General features: G+C 35.8%; 1 protein-coding gene and 1 long non-coding RNA gene across 15 annotated transcripts; one reads left to right on the forward strand and one right to left on the reverse strand.

The window, feature by feature from the left end:
• Positions 1 to 1,298: 1,298 nt before the first annotated feature.
• On the reverse strand, positions 1,299 to 11,810 carry LOC110868818 (probable receptor-like protein kinase At5g59700). The gene is made up of 3 exons (XM_022118080.2): positions 10,767 to 11,810; positions 10,463 to 10,684; positions 1,299 to 1,728 (listed from the first exon to the last, which is right to left on the reverse strand). The coding sequence occupies exons 1-3, from the start codon at positions 11,721 to 11,723 to the stop codon at positions 1,477 to 1,479; spliced, it is 1,431 nt and encodes a 476-aa protein (XP_021973772.1). The 5' UTR covers positions 11,724 to 11,810; the 3' UTR covers positions 1,299 to 1,476.
• LOC110868819 lies at positions 4,230 to 8,270 on the forward strand. 14 transcript variants are annotated; one of them, XR_004862864.1, is made up of 9 exons: positions 4,230 to 4,769; positions 4,881 to 4,946; positions 5,526 to 5,619; positions 6,824 to 6,969; positions 7,057 to 7,120; positions 7,223 to 7,615; positions 7,693 to 7,842; positions 7,907 to 8,002; positions 8,091 to 8,270. It is a non-coding gene; the product is annotated as an uncharacterized LOC110868819 (long non-coding RNA). The 14 variants fall into 14 exon arrangements; XR_002552781.2 differs by having other exon boundaries at positions 4,231 to 4,769; positions 7,057 to 7,371; positions 7,454 to 7,615; XR_002552780.2 differs by having other exon boundaries at positions 7,057 to 7,615.
• Positions 11,811 to 15,855: the final 4,045 nt, after the last annotated feature.

A 15,855-nucleotide genomic window follows, 5' to 3' on the forward strand; every position in this document is an offset into this window, starting at 1 on the left:
CTCTAGAGCTTTGAACATCGATATTGCCACGGGTTTCGGTCCTAACAACCCGTGTACTTTCTTTGTAGAAATAGTTGAACTTGATTGTGCTAGAAGTTATCTCCACGCCACCATAGACCTGGGCTTGTCTAACCACGTCTTGATTTGCCTGTACATGACGCGATACACTCGAATTAGTGGTTCGGTTTGGTGGGACGAGGTCTTGTGACAGAACGACAACTGATTTCTTCCTGAAGAGCGGATCTAGTATTTTCATAACTTGAGACTATGACATTCCCGGTTTTGCGATCGAGTTTCACCACTTCAACATCAGTTTTACAAGTGTTTGTATGCACAACCATCGCGGTTATGGAAATTTTAGATATTTAAAAAGGATCAGTTTTGGTTATTTATTGATAGGGACAAATAACCTAATAAATGAAATCATTCAAAGATCGATAGGGTTGTATTAGGCCACTGGGGGTGGCAAGTTATAGTTCCGTGATAGCCAAAAATAACGAGTGATAAAAAAAAATTCCCACCGCCACCATACTTTTATAACGCGAGGAAGATGCTGAAAAGTATAAGGCGTGACAAAATCAACGCGTGATGAATTGATTTTGTGTAAGGAATTGTTGGTTGGGGGGGGGGGGAATTTGTTGGGTGTGGTGGTGAGTGATGACCATTGCTACTAAAAAAAGTTGAGTGATGAAAAAATGGTTGATGACATGACAAAACTTGATTGGGTGTTTGTGAGTGATGGAATTCTATCACTAGTGACCACCCCCACTCCCCTTAGACATGTTAACAAAAACCGAATAAATCTCAAATTTATTTATAAAGAGGGTAAGGATAGTGTAAAAAAGGCCTAAACTGTGAGAAATATGAGAAGTGTATTATAACACTATATATAATATTATATAACACCATATAAACACCGTATAACAATATGTAACACCATATAATACCATATAACACTATGCAAAACTATATATCATTATATAACAAATATACCCACTATAGGTTGTCTGATAGCATGTCTATGATAGATGTTTAGTGTTATATTTGTCATATAATGATATATAGTGTTACATAGTGTTATATGGTATTATATGGTATTACATATTGTTATACGGTGTTTATATGGTGTTATATAGTATTATATATAGTGTTATAATACACTTCTCACATTTTGAGCACTTTTTACAGGATCCTCTACCTTTATAAAGATATTTTATAAAAAGATCGTCAGTTATCACGACACCATGCAATTTATTAGCTGTCGTGTCTAATTTCTTTGTTGTCAATCTGATATCATATATGATACAATATTCACTAGAAAAAGAAGTTCCATGTAATATTTTACACACAGTAATTCTCTCCTTTTTTTTCTCCCTGAATACAAGTCTAATTTCTTTGTTGATATAAACGTATCAGTAAGACAGTAACTAAGGAGTTAGTCATTAAGCAGTTTTTCTATATTAGTAACAGTTTCTTTCACATGGTAGCCTTTAAATAACAGCCAAGACCATCCAAGTAAAAGCCAGCACGGCCATAAAACCCTGCAAATGAGCCTACATCCCATGGAACGGAAAACCGATCTCCCGTCTCCTTGCCAAAAGGCCCAAAACTCTGTTTGTTTGTCCTAAAACATAATGATGAGATCACTATATAACCACGATAACGTCCCGTGGTTACTCCAACTGTCCCGAGTATCCCTGTTATGTCCTCATCGGCATCAAAGTTAATCTAGAAAAAACAATGATAACCATGTTAGAATGATTGTCTTATCTATGCATGAATAATTATTAGTTCGACTTTTTGAACACTAGGTTTATATGACCTTCCGTAACAATAGGATGAAATTAAAATTATCCGATATTTAAGTTATTTTATATAGTTGGTAAAACGATAAAAATGTTTTGATGTTACATATTTTAAAAGTGATCATTTAACACAATAACAAAAATTAGTGAAGAGACTTTGATCACACCCGGAATGTCACAAGGTTTAGGTACCTTAATCATTTATAATTGAATAGTTAAAAGCATTATGTTATTATTTACTCCACTTTTCGGATTGATAATAACATATGTAATAATCACTAGTACAAAATCAATTTTTTGGTGGTGTAAATTTCATGTTTTTGGTGCTATTTTATAATAGAAAGCACCAAATAACAAAACACACCACTAAAAAATACATTATACACCACCATTAAATGCTTACAAGTTATAAACCACCAAAAAATCAATTATTTGAGGCTAAGGTTGCTAATATCACCAAAATATACAATAAAATTGATTTTTTGCTCGTAAATACAAAATAAATTTGATTTTTTTAGGCTTAAACTTTTAAATAGCACCAAAACACCAAAATAATTATCTTTAACTTTAACAGATAATATTCAAAATCTAAATCTAACTTCTTTCTCTTCTAACTACAAAAAAAAAAAAAAAAAAAATCATTTAGTGGCATACGTTTTTAATGGCATTTAGCATTTGTGCCACTAATTTAAGTTTTTATTAGCACTTTATGTATTTCACATTTGATTAGCATACACTTTTAGGTAGCGTTTGGTATGAATGAATGAGAGGTGGAATGGAATGGAATGGACCATTAAGAGGGAACGAAGAAAAGAGTGTTTGGTTGGTCGATGGAATGGAATCGCCCATTTCAAAATGCATTTCATTCCTCAAAATCATTCCATCTCTCCCCCCTATTTTTTTCCATTTCATTCTGTCTTCACCCTTCATTAACAACACCACAACCTACTACTGTTGCCACCACCCACCATCACTACCAACCGCCGTCGTCACCCACCTTCACCGCCACCCGCCACCGCCGCCACCGCCACCGCCATCACCCGCCACTGTCATTGTCACCACCCACCCCCATCCCCGCCACCGCCGTCGCCGCCATCCACCATCGTCGTTGCCACCTCCGATCACCGCCACCACCCACCTTCGATCATCGCCGCCACCATTGTCGCTGCCACCTCCGATCACCGCCGCCGTCGCCACCCACCTCCGCCATCGCTATCAACCACCACCCACCGCCACCACCGCTACCACCCCTGACCACCGTCGCCACCCACCTTCGTTGTCACCCACCACCACCACCGATGTCATCACCCGTTGTCGTCTCCAATCGCCGCCGTCTCCACCCACCACCGCCGCCCATCATTGACCACCGCCATCCGATTTTATTCCTTCGTTGTTTCTCACACACCAAACAACAAAAAGTAATGGTTTATTCCATTATCACATGGTAACCAAACAAGACATGGAATGGTAATGATCAATTCCATTACGTCGTCCATTTCATTCTCACGTCCATTCCATTACCCCATACCAAACAGACCCTTAGTGTCATTTAACATTGTGCCACTAAGTTACGTATTTAATGACACTTTGCGTGTGCCACTAAAATTTTCATCAGGTTTTTAATGATACTTTTCCTATACCACTAAAGCTTTGGAGCATTTCTTTTAAAATTTTTCCAGTTTCCCTCCTAAGTCTACCTGTAGTGGGGCGCGAAGAGTGGGTTTATTTGGGTCATAACGCTCCATAGTGCCCCGCACACTGCGACGGGCGGCGTTATGGGGCAAAAAAATGGGGAGGCACCATGCATTTCGCGGCGTTGTGGAGGTTCTTTTCAAAATCTTGTCCAATCACAAAAAAGCAAGGTTTTTTGTAATTAATTAATAAAATTGAAAATTAATAATTAGGTAATGATGGGTAGAGGATTTATGACTACGGGCTCTAGTGATATAACGCCCCATAAAGCCCCCGTGTAGCGTGGCATGACACATGTCACATAACGCCCCATAAGGGGCTCTAAAACCTAAACACTTTAACAAAATTTCTCGAAAGAAATCGTTCCCTCCCAATGTATTATACTTTTTCTCTAAAGTCTTGAACACAATTAAAAATCTCTCACCAAAATCACTTATCAAGTCTAATTCCCTCCCAATGTATTAGTTTTCTCTGAAGTCTTTAATTGCATTTTTAATTTATTTGTATATTTTTATAGTTGTGAACGTGCATCAAGCTCTATTACTATTTGTTACGTGATCTTAGTAACCATTTAAAAGCAACATCATTATTTGTTTTTATAACATAATGAAAAATTATTTATTAATTTATATAAAATATATTTTATGTTGGTAATCAAAACTAAATTATGTTATATGAATAGGGAATGGGTATATATGTCATAATTTGGAAATGGATCGATTCCATGTTATGGTTATACCAATTTGGAGGCAACCTTCAATGCTTTCAAAAATTTTAAGCTTCCCTCCTACTACCTAAAGAAATCTAATTCCCTCCTTCCAAAAAGAATTAATCTCCTTCCTCCCACCTTCTTTTAACCTAAAACGGTTGTCCTCCCTCCTGTGACCCTTACACTCACCTAGAAAACAACTCACCCTCCCTTTAAATCACCGTCACGATTCTACCATTGACCATCGCATACCTCCAATAGGCCTGCGGGGTGCGAAACCCATCTTGTATTCTTATAGCAGTTGTTTGTAGCCGTTCACACCAACAATCGGCTCCCCCGGATTACCTAGACTACAATCACTGATGTCACATCCCAATTGACCTCTCTTGTAGGTGTGTAAATGAGAAAGGTTTGAAGATGCATACCAGTTGCTCGATGAAACGCATCAACCAAAAAAACTTCCGTTTCACATGTTTTACTAGATGAATGATTATCTGGCAATTATTTTTGGATGAAACTTGTGTTTTGCAGATTCTTTTATGCAGCCTTAGAAGTAGAAGTTGGTATTTGTGGATACCATCTCTTTTGTGTAGAATTAAATTGAATTTAATAACCTAATTGGTGTTAATTTTTTATATGTTTCGTACATTTATAAGTCGATTTTTTTTTCGCAGAATGAAACAATGCGTTCAGGGCATATGTCGCCATGTCGGGGCATTCACTGCTTCGGTAAAGGTTAGGTTTGTATTTTGGTTTTTAATTACTCCTCTGAATGTAAACTTGCAAGTAATACCAAAATGTTTACTGTGGTAATTTGATAGTTAAAATTACTGTGATCATGTGGTAATTCCTCCGTCTCTAGGGACCCCTGTTTGTTAAGTTTTTTTTGTATTTGTAGTTTGTAGTTTATTGCTATTGAGTGGAAGTTATATATATACTTCATCTTCTTGTTTATGATTTGAGTGAACCATAAGACCTTTTGTCTAGAAAAGGAGATCGATGTAGGTTGTATAATTCTTTTAGTAAAATATGTTATTGAATGGAATGTAACTATGGGCTTGATATGTTAAAACAGTTGTTTAACTGACGATGCACAATAATATTCGTATATAGAATGTTGTTTTCTTTACATGCTTTGTACTTTTGTTCAACTCAAACAATGCTGAATTTTCTTGTGTTTTGTACATAGAAACTCTCTGGCATACTTGCTCTTCCCTTCTTGGAGAGAAGTTTTCTTATCAGCTGGCTCTATGTGCTTAGTTTCTCTAACAAATATGTTATTTTTCCATTTCTCATGTCATGTTCTAATTATGTTATAGGAACACCTACACCTAAAAAAGTGGAATTCTTATATCTCAAGGTTTGAGTGATTCACGTCAGTCGTATACAACTACTAAAAGGCATGGGCACCAGGTTTGCTTTTCAGTATGATTGTCTATTGACAAATTAACGGGTTTGGGGTTGGCAGGTTAAAATAATGAACCTGAACATGAATCTTGGCTATTCATGGTGATGGTTCACTTAACGTTTAGCTTTTTTGCCCAAAGGTATGACCCCAAAGAAATTCTCATTCAAATTCATATGAAAAAAATGCATATGAGTTCGTTTGGATCAACTCAAACTATACGACAGGTTTTGACCCGAACCAATTTTGCTCAGACTCCGTTTACACCCGTTACCTGACTGACCCACCCGTTTTGGTAGGCTTAGGTAGACGCATAAGATCATGTTTCTTATATTTTCAGTTTCTTATAATCTACTTGTGTTTAATTTACATCAGACCTAACGTTGATGGGCACATGTATATAGAGAACATATTAGGCCATTTTAGAACCAATCATTTCCATAGAGATGCATAATCTATTTTATGTGGATGAATAACGTTAGAAACTTTTTCATATTTGTTTTAAAATGTTAGCTAGTATAAATATAGGGTGTACATAGTGTCCTCTTCTTGGAATATGTGTGTAAAGAAACTGCATCTATCTACATTTTGTCTTCATTATTAGTTGTGTGGGAAATTTAAAAAATAAAACCCTCATCAAACGGTTGTTTCTAACCCAGATAGGCAATTGGATGAAAATTATAAAAATTTACAAACGTGGGGGGCTATTTGGTATATCATCATCATCATCATACTCAGTAAATCCCACCAATAGTAAAGCTAAGGTAGGGTCTGCGGAGGGTAGATTTAGACGGCCTTACCTCTACCCGTAGGAATAGAGAGGCTGCTTACAGTGAGACCCCCGGCTCGATTGTAGTTTTGCATCAAGCCTTGGACCTAAGACACATAACACTCAAACAATCGGGACAGAGACTGATTGGTGCATGCACCCTCGTGTCTTTCAGCTATCAACGTCACCACATGATGCATGATTAACCATCCGCTGCTTTTAACGTTATTTTCACGAGATTAGTAAAATAACGTTAAAGTTAGTACCATTTCACTTTTGCCCCCCGAGCGCCCACACATATATACATTATATGTGCACACCGCAAGCGGGGCATGTGGGGGCTATTTGGTACAAAAAAGTTATTTTGGATGAAAATGACAAACATGCCCAAACCTCAGGGACGATTTTGGCAATTAACTCTAGTTTCAATATTGAGTTTATAGGTGCAACAAAGTTTCAGAAGAAGAAGAAAACTGGTAGAAAACAAGGAAAGCATGACTCAAGTGTCGATGTGAACCATGATAGAGTCCCATCACCACGGGTGGACACGAGTCTTGGTGGACCGTTTATCGACTATCCACTTATCGAGGTAATATATAATTATATTTTGTTCAATAAAATGTTTTATATATATATATATATATTAAAAATTAAAAAATTAATTATGGTTTTGCAGAACCTGACCAAATGTGAGTTGCTGTCTCCCTAGCACGCTCGCGAGGAAGTGACGGTGGCTAAAGGTATGGCATGGCCAACCCCTCCAAATATGATTATGAATGAGAGTTGTATCAAAATTCAGGTTTATTCTGTTGTTGGTGAACATTCGGGACTGTGTGTCCCAGATGAAACACGCACTGAAGTTTTCATTCGGGTCAATTCACCTGACGGGATGTATCCCTGGTCGGTTTATGAGAACATCTTGTATTCCGAATTGTTAAACATGCTCTTGGATGGTTGGCTTGATGTCACAATATTACATTGGTTTTGCCATGTAAGTTGCTATTATTTTTATTATATGGTACCATAATATGCTTAGATAGAATTGAATTTACTAACTTTGTCACATTTTTTAGGCATTTCTTTGAGTCGCCCAATTCTAGGTTTGCTTTTTTCAATCCACAAAAAATCACTGGATCACGATGTAAAACACTTCTTGAAGACGTTAAAAAAAACATAAAAGAAATACGTGAGCTTCATTCTAAAAAAATGTTCTATCTTGCACCATACTTAGTTGGGTAATATAAATTCCTCACCATATACACATACGCTTACAATACATACTTAATATGTTTTATATTTTTTATTTTTGTAGTAAACATTGGTCGCTTATAATTGTTTGACCGGACTTCAAATTCAGCTATATTGTTGATTCTATAAATGATGGGAAGACCCTTAAAAATTACAAGCTCGTCAAGATCATTGAAGAAGTTTTGAGATTAATTTTAATTGGCACATGGTACAGGTATGTGAATACTTTATTGTTTAAAATAGTCTAATCAAAGTAATTCATTGTGAATATGATACAGTGCAAACAACAGAAAGGCAGTTGGGAATGTGGGTATATGGTAATCAAACATATGAAAGAGTTTATCGACTCTATACAACATGATTTGGTTAACCGAGTGAGTTTTTGTAAATATTCATAAACTTTGTTTATTGCATTAAATTATATATATTTGAAATCTAACTTTTGTATTTATTTGTTTTTAGCTTTGGAATGAAGAAGGGTATTTTGAAGAATCTCAAATTGAGAATTTAGTGGTAGATTTAATGTTCGGATTTATTGAAAAAGATGTTTTGATCTTGTAAGCATTAGTTTGTGTTTCATACTTTTGTAATTCCGTATACTTGAACGGGTTGTTTAATACTAGTTAACTTTTGTCGTGAGCATGTGCATTTGTGTGTAATTGTAATTATATTAGGAAATATTACTAAAAATTCTGGAATTTTGCAAAAATATTAAAAATCTATATTTTTTTTCTTGTCTTATTTTTTGGTGCTATGGAGATTTGTTTTTTTGGTGCTATGTAGATTTGTTATTAATTGACACGTGGTAGTTTATATTAATTTTTTGGTGGTGTGTTGAAAGATTTAATGGTGGTGGGACTTGTATTTCATCATTGATCTTTTGGTGGTGTGTTTGGAGATTTAATGGTGCTGTTATTGAACAGCACCAACAAATCCTATTATTTGGTGGTATATTTATTGGTGCTCTATGGTACAACATAAAATAAAGCATAAAATACACCACCAAAAAACTTATTTTGTACTAGTGAATAATAGATTAATAGTGGAACAAAGTAACAATAATAAGAATACTAAAATGGTAGTAGTTATGGTAATAGAGATAATGAAACTACAAGAATATTGATTAACAGCGGCGACAGGTGATATGTCGCCGCTGTTGGTGGATCCAGAACCAGGTGTCCCACAATAAACCCCAGCCACTCATTCCTTATCTTGATCGAACGGCTGAGGTTTATTTAACTCAATAGCGGCGACATCATTGACCAAACCCCAACCACTCATTCCTTATATGTTTTGATATGTATTAATGTAGGAATATGTTTCGAGTTTGTTTCAAACCCCGGCATTTTTAAATCAACTCGATTCCTATCTTGCTACGAAGGGAAAGCAAGCCGCAAGCGATGATGACGGCACTTTTAACAAGGACGATGAGGATGACGATGAGTATTAAGTATTATCGACTTGTAGTTTTTGGATGTTATTGTACGGATACGTTTTATGCGATTTTAGTATGTAAAGTATTATGTTTATTTAGTTTGTTTGCGTTGCGTAAAACTGGAAAATTGGTAGGTTTGTATGTAACCGGAAATATTAAAAATGCAGCAAAAAAATTGAAAAAAAAAAAGTTTTAGCGACATGTCACTGCTATTGATCCATACCATTAGCGACTACCTAATTCGAGCGACATATGTCGCCGCTATTGGTTTATATCAATAGCGGTGACATGAAGCAATAGCGACGACAGCAGGACCTTCGCCGTCCAACCTTTAGTGGCGACATGTCGCCACAGTTAACAATAGCGGCGCAGATCAGGGTCTTTAGCGGCGACAATTACCCCGTTTTCTTGTAGTGATATAAAACTAATAATGTTATTAATGTAGTAGCAATCATACAGATCCATAATAAAATTGAAAATAATAATAAGTCGTTAAGTTGTGATGGTTATCCGGAGAAACTTAGAATCATAGTATGAAGGGAGGATAGAAGTTTATGGTTGTTTAATCAAACATTATGAAGGGAGGATAGAAGTTTATGGTTGTTAATCAAACATTAGAATAAATCTAGAAGTTGTTTGCTTATTTTAAGAAATTTTAAGAACATTAAATAAAATAATATTAATATTAAGTGAATTATGGTGTATGAACAATTATGTTAGTATAAACTTAACTAAAATAAACAGAGGGTAATGGTTAATGCCCCTCAAGGGACATTTTTTGCCACATCAACATCATAATGCTTTATGTAATGGTTAACACTTCATAATACCCTTTCATTTATTAGTTTCCTTATTTTTTCTCTTCATTGGGCATTATTCTAGAAATGTTTCTCCCTCTTCATGCCCCTATAATGCTCATGAGGAATGCTGTAAGGGCGTTATCAAAACTTTTCACACCCCTATAAAGCCCCATTACATATGGTCTTACAAGTGTAATCACTTCTACTTTTTTTTTTAAACCAAAGTTATTCTAAAATAGTTTCCTTATATGAAAAAAACATGAAGAATGGAACATAGAAGTTACGCATGAAATATTAAATAAATTATGTCTAAATTATATATAGTCACGGTTAATAGTTTTCAACTTCACTCTTAGAACTTTAAGCTATAAACTATGTCATTCTAGCTTTGACTAGGTGCTATAGACTTTTCCTCTTATGAACTTTAAGCTATAAACTATGTCATTCTAGCTTTGACTAGGTGGTATAGACTTTTCCTCTTATGAAAAAGAAACCAAGGTTCATTTTATATGACATGATGTAAATTAGAATTAATTTGGTGTAATTTAGAAATAGAAATAGGGTTCATTCGCCATTAAATACTAAAAATGAAAGATCACCTCAGATATTTGGCCACCACTACGGCCACCGCCACCACCATGTTGTTGAGAAGAATTAAACAAACCACTAAGATCTTCAGTTGTAAAACCAATTGAATAAATCCAATCCTCATGATCCAGCGTTATCTTCCTAAGCTTGTGACTACCATCGAGTTGAAACGACCATGGAGATCCACCCGTGCTCGATCCCCATAGGCCAATTCGTGTGATTCTTCTACAACTCTACCATCAAAAAAACACAAAATTTCTAGTCGTAAGCTCAAAACAAATCGCATCCTGATTTAACGAGATTGATAACACTTACAATTTGAAATTCCAAAGAAATTTGTAGTTGTTCCATGATTGTTGCCATTGTTGGACGTTGTTTTCGTTCTAGTTTTAGGCATTGATAAGCAATTCGCGAGAATGTTTGCAACGAATTTGGCTTGATTTGTTTCCGTATACTGGGGATGATTATTTCATCTAGTTTTCCCTCTTCGTAACGAAGTCTAGCTAAATGAGCTAAAAACCGACGTTCATCTTCATATTTACCAATCATCGCTAGCCTTCCACACAAAACCTCAAATAATACAACACCAAAAGAGTACACGTCAGATTCTTTTGTAAGCACGCCTGTTGTTATATATATCGGATCAACATAGCCAAACGTGCCAGCAGCAGTTGTAACAAGAAAAGTGAACTCCTGGTTTGTGGGTCCTATTTTAGATAACCCAAAATCTGAAACTTTAGCTTCCCAGTTTTCATCTAATAAGATGTTCGAGCTCTTTATGTCACGATGCAACACTCTATGCCCTTCTCCTACGCCATCATGAAGGTAGTTCAATCCACGAGCAGCACCTAGACATATCTGAAGTCGTTGCACCCATGTAAGATCGGTTGCTAGGTACTTATCAAGGCTTCCACGAACCTCATGCTCGTAAACAATGATTTTCTCATCACCCTCTTCGGAGAATCCAACAAGGGATACGAGGTTATCATGTTTGTAACTAGAAAGCATGGCAATCTCCATTAAGAACTCATGTTGTCCTTGCCCGCCCTTCACGTCTAACCGTTTTACAGCAATTGTGGCGGGCCTGGCAGTTGGGTTGGTCGAACGGCTGGTGGTGGTGGAGGCGGCAAAGGCGGAGAGGGGCAATTGGCCCTTGTAGACCCGTCCAAATCCACCCTGACCGATAAAATTAGAGTCAGAAAAGTTGTTCGTGGCTAATTTGATGTCTTCAAGTGGGATTTTGAGGTGGTCTAGTTCTGGAATGGAAGCCATGATGTCTTCAAGTGGGATTTTGAGGTGGTCTAATTTGATGAAATTAGATGAGGTAACAATACTTTAAAGACAACCACTCCACTATTTTTTTGTTGAATAGAATTTGTCAATTATTAAAGTAGTGGCCAAATTTAAATCTAGAATAAAAATCTTTCAAAGTTTATCTTATTGGAACTATAACTCGATTAAATATATTCTAATCTATACCTTATTTACTATACCTTAAATAAGTAATTTGTTGTGCTATATGTTTTAATTCTCTGATTGGACACAAGATAATTTTTCTACTTGTTTTTATTTCATCTATTCATATTCTATTACTTAATTTTAAAATTTCAAAAAGTTAACTAAAGAAAAAACATTAGTAATAAAACACAATATATTAAATTGTTATTATTATTAAATCCATTCCAAAATTTTATAATGAAATTTTAAAAAGATTCTTAAAGTATGGTTTTCTAACATAAGAAGACGCAAGAAAAGCACTTCGAATTGTTGATTAATCGCCAGAGATGGCTTAGAACCAATCGTTCATTATCTAATGGATCTTTCCGTTCTAATACTCTATCCGAGAGTTATCAGTATTTATCAAATCTGTTCCTATCTAACGGAACACTATTGGATCAAATGACAAAGGCATTGTTGAGAAAAAGATGGCTTTTCCCGGATGAAATGCAAATTGGATTCATGGAACAGGAGAAGGATTTCCCATTCCTTAGCCGGAAAGATATGTGGCCATGAAAGGCGAAGGAAGGCTGGAATGCCAACAGGCGTCTATTATTGAATTCACCCGACCCGACAGTACCCGTTTGGGGAACGTCCAGTGCCAAAGTCACTGAATGGGTAAGTCGCCAATCCCTAAAACGGACTATGTAATGCTATGTAATGTACTTTGTTACGGGCGGTCATTTTACTAGAGATTTATAATCTACCCTTGTGTGATTCCTGTTGAAGCATATACTCGAGGGGTGGGTGCAGGGCGGACGATTTTCATCAGATGCTACCTCTTAATGGTTTAAAACCTCTGAATGAATAAGAGGTAACCTCAAGTCTGAATGGTTAAGAGATAACCTCTGAATGGTAAATCATCACATGTCACATTCTTCTACCTTCTCATTGGTAAAATTCCTAATGGTTCCATTAAGAGGTAGCCTCTTAATGACCATTCAGAGACTACCAAACAGCCCCTTAAACTCGTAATATATCATGTATTGAACTCGTATAATATATGAGTTGTTATCCTAGTTAGTTGTATATTAAATTTGTTCTTAGATAATAAACTGCTTATGCTATCCCAATATTTAGTTTTTCAATAACAAACGAGTTGATTCTAACCCCGCTTGTTGCGACGAGATATTGATTACAAATTACTCTAGTATTAGTATATGAGAAGTGAAATTCTTAAGTTTGTGCAAAACTTTTGTATTATTTTACCTAACCTCTAGCCTACAACACCCACACTAAAGCATTTTTCTAAAAAACTTAATTCGCATTTGATGCTACCAAACAATTAAAGAGTTTTCCGCAGGCAAATACAACGAAACAAATTATTTGCACTTAGGCTAGAGGGTATGGTGACATCCCATCCTTTGAGGACCATCCGCCACGTAGGCGCCACGTCATAGTCCTCCCAAGGATGATCCATCCCTCAAAACTAGAGGGTATGAGAGGATGGTCCTAGTCATAGTCCAACTTTTTCTTTTTATTTTCATTAATATTAACTAGGGGTGTGCACGGTTCGGTTCGGTTCGGTTATTAGCATTATCCGTAACCGTAACCGAAGTCATCGGTTAATCGGTTCGGTTAATTCGGTTAATTTGTCGGTTTTCAGTTCGGTTCGGTTAATTTTCGGTTAATAACCAATTCAAACAAGGGATAATTTTTTTGCTTAGAAATACATGTAATGGAGGTATAAATACATGAAATAGATGTATAAATACATGAAATGGATGTATAAATAAATGAAATGGAAGTATAAATGCATGAATAGATGTTTAAATACATAAAATGAAGGTATAAATAAATGAAATGAAGGCATAAATAAATGAAATAGAAGTATTATTACATGAAATGAAAGTATAAAACATGAAATACATGAAATAGAGGTATAAAAGCTAGAAATATATAAAAAATAAATGATTCGGTTCGGTTCGGTTAATTTCGGTTAACCGATGGTAAAAAAAATATCCGTTAACCGACTTTCGGTTAATTCGGTTTCGGTTAATTTCGGTTCGGTTTTGTCGGTTTTCGGTTCGGTTTCGGTTAACGGTTCGGTTATTGCACACCCCTAATATTAACAAACATTACAAAAAATTTAAAAAAAAATACACTAAAAACAACAATTGTATTATTTTTTAATTTTATTTAAAAAAAACTAATCCAAAACCATTTCAGCACACAGTATTAATTTTCTACCCGATCAAAACTTTTTTATTTTTTATTTTAACATTTACCAAAATGTCAGATCAGATCCATTCAATCTTATCTACCAAACTATTTAATCTTTTACCACTTTTATGCATAATCCTCCTCCTCTCTCTCAAACACCTATCACAACCACCAACTCCAGATCCCCATCTCTACACTCAAATGTCACTACACACGTCATTACCATACATCTGTCTGCCTTCAATTCAATCCCGATCTGAATCTGTACGTATCTCCGTCACCGATTTCGGCGCCACCGGCGATGGAATCCACTATGACACCGTTCTGATCCAGTCTGCAATCGACGCGTGGTGTTTCCGTCGGGGAAGTACTTAACGGCGACGGTGTTTTGGAAGTTGATTGATTGAGTGGTGGCGGCGAATTTGTGGTGGTGGTGGTTGTAGTTCCCGGCGGAGGTGGGTGGTTGTTATTATTATTTTTTTTAAATTAACGGTCGAAATCATCAATGGGGGCCACCATGTTGGATCGTCCTGAACGTCCATTCCTGGACGTTGAAGACGGGGACGTGGGGTGGCGGGATGGGGTGTAGCCGGCGCCGAACCAAGACGGGGATGGGGACGGTCCCCATACCCCATAGCCTTAGTGCCATCAAATAGTCGAAATAGTAAGCCTTGGCTTTTTTTCACTTTTGAGCAGAAATGTGTAACTGAGCCATTTAATCCCACACACAACAACATCTACTTTTTTAATGCCGGAATTTGCATATTGATTGAATAGATTGAAAAGAGTTGAAGATGTTGAACGTGAATGATGGATAGATGGATGGAGTTTGATTTAGAGTTTCCGGTTTTGCGATCGAGTTTCACATAAGTTTTACAAGTGTTTGTAACCATTCGTGCACAACCATGGCGGTTATGGAAATTAAGGATTCCAAAAGGGTTTGTCATTTGAAGTCTAATTTTGTTTTGGTGTTAGAAAGGTCGATGACAATTATTGTTATTATTTATACAGTGATTGGCCCATTTACTAACATTTAAAAAAATAATGTATGTAATTTCTAGGAAGTTCTTTGATTGTGACGGTCCAGTTTACTAGTGTTTCCTGTAAGGAGATACGTAACATCATGAGTTGATTTTTGAATTTTGTGTGTGTGTATGTGACGTCTGTATGGTTTGATTTGGTTGATTTTGGATTTTAAAAAGGATCAGTTTTGGTTATTTATTGATAGGGACAAATAATCTAATTAACGAAATCATACAAAGATCAATAGAGTTGTATTAAGGGACAAATAACCTAATTAATGAAATCATACAAAGATCAATAGGGTTGTATTAGACACATTAACAAAAACCGAATAAATCTCAAATTTATTTATAAAAAGATCGTAAGTTATCACCACACCATACGATTTATTAGTTGTCGTGTCTAATTTCTTTGTTTTCAATCTGATAACATATATGATACCATATTCACTAGAAAAAGAAGTCCTATGTAATATTTTACACATAGCAATTCTCTTTTTTTTTTTTTTTTTTCTTCTTTTCTCCCATAAAAAACAAACTCGAACTTATACTAAAAACTTTAAACTTAAAGACCCAAAGTAAAAGCGCAAAACTTGAAAGGACAAAAGTAAACCATACAAATGCAAGGAACTGGAAATGTGAACTATCTTAAAGAATACTAAAAGACAAAAAAAGCCAACACTGCTCATAACACCTACCTAAATTGTTATACACTAGTAAGG

Source organism: Helianthus annuus, chromosome 7, assembly GCF_002127325.2.
Source record: "Helianthus annuus cultivar XRQ/B chromosome 7, HanXRQr2.0-SUNRISE, whole genome shotgun sequence".
Taxonomy (NCBI): Eukaryota; Viridiplantae; Streptophyta; class Magnoliopsida; order Asterales; family Asteraceae; genus Helianthus; species Helianthus annuus.

What these genes read in the sequence shown, in the direction of transcription:
- LOC110868818 (XM_022118080.2), bottom strand. Translation starts at nt 11,723, where the DNA reads ATGGCTTCCATTCCAGAACTAGACCACCTCAAAATCCCACTTGAAGAC. An exon ending in TTTCTTTGGAATTTCAAATT is followed by an intron (nt 10,685 to 10,766) that starts GTAAGTGTTATC and finishes TTTTGATGGTAG; the next exon opens with AGTTGTAGAAGAATCACACG. An exon ending in GTGGTGGCCAAATATCTGAG is followed by an intron (nt 1,729 to 10,462) that starts GTGATCTTTCAT and finishes TGTTTTTTCTAG; the next exon opens with ATTAACTTTGATGCCGATGA.